Raw genomic sequence first — 2500 nt, forward strand, 5'->3', positions numbered from 1 at the left:
GTTCATACAAACCGAAATATTTTGAGTCTGGTTTTTTCATTCTGCTTCTTTCAAATAGATTTCCGCACTTAAGAAATATATGTTATGATAGATATATGTGGATAAATCGACCATAACTACTACAAATCATATTACCGCCAAACTTTCGGTAGAATTTATAGAATATTGTAAAAATTATGGTCTATTACCAACATATATATATATATATATATATATATATATATATATAATATATATATATATATATATACACAATATTCTATAAATTCTACTGAATGTTTGGCGGTAATATGATGTTTGTAGTTATGGTCTATTATCAACATATATCTATCATACATATCATTTCTTAAGTGCGGAAATCTATTTGAAAGAAGCAGAATGAAAAAACAAGACTCAAAATATTTCGGTTTGTATGAACTATTACAATTAATTTTTCTGATTTATTAAAAATGTTTCTTCTTAAATTAATTTATAATTATTTTATAATTTTAATAATTTTTATAATTTTATTATTATTACTAAATAATAGTATTAAACTGATTTTAACAATCAAATAAACTTAATTTCAACAAATAAATAAAATAACTTTATTTTTTCCATGAATGCAGATGTAAGCGGCCTTTCATTCAAGTCAATGGGCGTGAAATCAAATGTTAGCAATGATACAATTTTTATTGTTCATTCCCTTGAATTTCATTTACCTAGTAAAACAACGGCAATACACACACACACACAAACACACATACATTCACACACACACATCACACACACACACACAAAAACACTACACACCACAAACACAACAGACACACACACACCTAACCACCACAAATACTCCAAGTAGACACACCGCACATCTTCATTATCATCATTCTAACATTACAATCATCATCACTGCTGTTGCTCCAACGTCATATTCATCATCATTACCATTATCGTCGTTCCACTCACTACCATCATTGTCATTATCATTACTATTTTGCTCGTCACCACCATCATCATCATCACCACCACCATCATCATCACCACCACCATCATCACCACCACCATCATCACCACCACCATCATCACCACCACCATCATCATCACCATCATCATCATCACCACCACCATCATCATCACCACCATCATCATCACCACCACCATCATCATCACCACCACCATCATCATCATCGTCGTCGTCGCGAACACAGTATCATGATCAACTTTAATCTTAATTTTAATCTTGAAGTTCAGTTAATAACTTTCATACCAAATAACAATATTTATTGATTGATTAGCTAATTAATTAATCAATTAATTATTTTTTTTGTTTTGTTTGTTAATTAATTAATTAGTTTACTTATATTTTGCTATCTTCCTCAACGTATGCAGGCAAACAAAAACAATGACGTCATTAGATCGGGGTGCGTTCGATGGTTAAATTGTTTTAAAAATGTTCATCGCTTCATTTATTTTCATTTCATGTCGGTTCGTCACGTCAACTTTTAGTTTATTTTTGACAAAAAACTGAGTTTCATTGAATTCTTATGAAAGTAGGATCGATTCTCACCAAATCTCTCTTCTAACTTTGACCTCCCTTCTTTGACCTCCCTTCTTTGACCTTCCTACTTTGACCTTCAGGTCATCATTGATAACGGTCCACGTGAACGATGAGTCGAGGAATTGTAAGAATTAATTTTCATTTTTATCTTTGCCTTAAATATATTTTCAATAGTTTACAAATTTTAATTAAGATTAAATTAGAAAAAATTACATTTTATTTAATTAACCGTTGGTATAGACTTGATAGATCAAATTGAATTTAATTAAAATGAATTAAGGGTTAATAATTTGAATGAAAATTTTTGCGAAATAAAAGTTTTTACCCCTTAAAACCGCATTCGCCTTTCTAGCCCACAAGGATTTTACTTGCCCGCGCGAGTTACTTTTGAAAGAAATGAAATACTTCCAATCGTATCTCTCTAATGTAGGTCAGCAATCTGATGACGTAGAGATATCGGTACACTGCGACCTAGATATTTTTGATTGGCTGATTAAGTACGTAAAGAGGTCACACGATGAATATTCAAATTGGACCCCTAAATTAGGTGATTATGGTGAAAGATGATTGAATCATTTTATATTCACGTTTTGGTATTGTGGTTATTATTCAAGTTTGTTTTTCACGTAAATGCATAACATTAGAAAACGTCATCAACATATTATGACGTCATTAACTCTTAATAATAACTGACCCATCGCTTTAGACGCATCTAATTGGCTGTCCATTCTCGTCTCGTCCATTTTCTTACAAATGGACAGTTTGGTTGGTACGCAGTTTTTTGAATGAATGAACGAACGAACGAACGAACGAATGAATGAATGAATGAATGAATGAATGAATGGATGGATGGATGGATGGATGGATGGATGGATGGATGAATAAATGAATGAACGAACGAACGAACGAATGAATGAATGAATGAATGAATGAATGAATGAATGAATGAATGAATGA

General features: G+C 31.4%; 1 protein-coding gene across 1 annotated transcript in view; it reads left to right on the plus strand.

Moving 5' to 3' along the window:
- Positions 1-1900: 1900 nt before the first annotated feature.
- Positions 1901-2500, plus strand: part of HELRODRAFT_87171 (hypothetical protein) — a gene marked incomplete at both ends in the record, with an annotated part of 1186 nt that continues 586 nt past the window's right edge. Inside the window, 2 exons of the mRNA XM_009028480.1 lie at positions 1901-2090; positions 2250-2308. Of these exons, the coding sequence (XP_009026728.1) occupies positions 1901-2090; positions 2250-2308 (249 nt within the window). The remainder of the gene's footprint in view (positions 2091-2249; positions 2309-2500) is intronic.

This window comes from Helobdella robusta (genome assembly GCF_000326865.2).
Source record: "Helobdella robusta unplaced genomic scaffold HELROscaffold_56, whole genome shotgun sequence".
Taxonomy (NCBI): Eukaryota; Metazoa; Annelida; class Clitellata; order Rhynchobdellida; family Glossiphoniidae; genus Helobdella; species Helobdella robusta.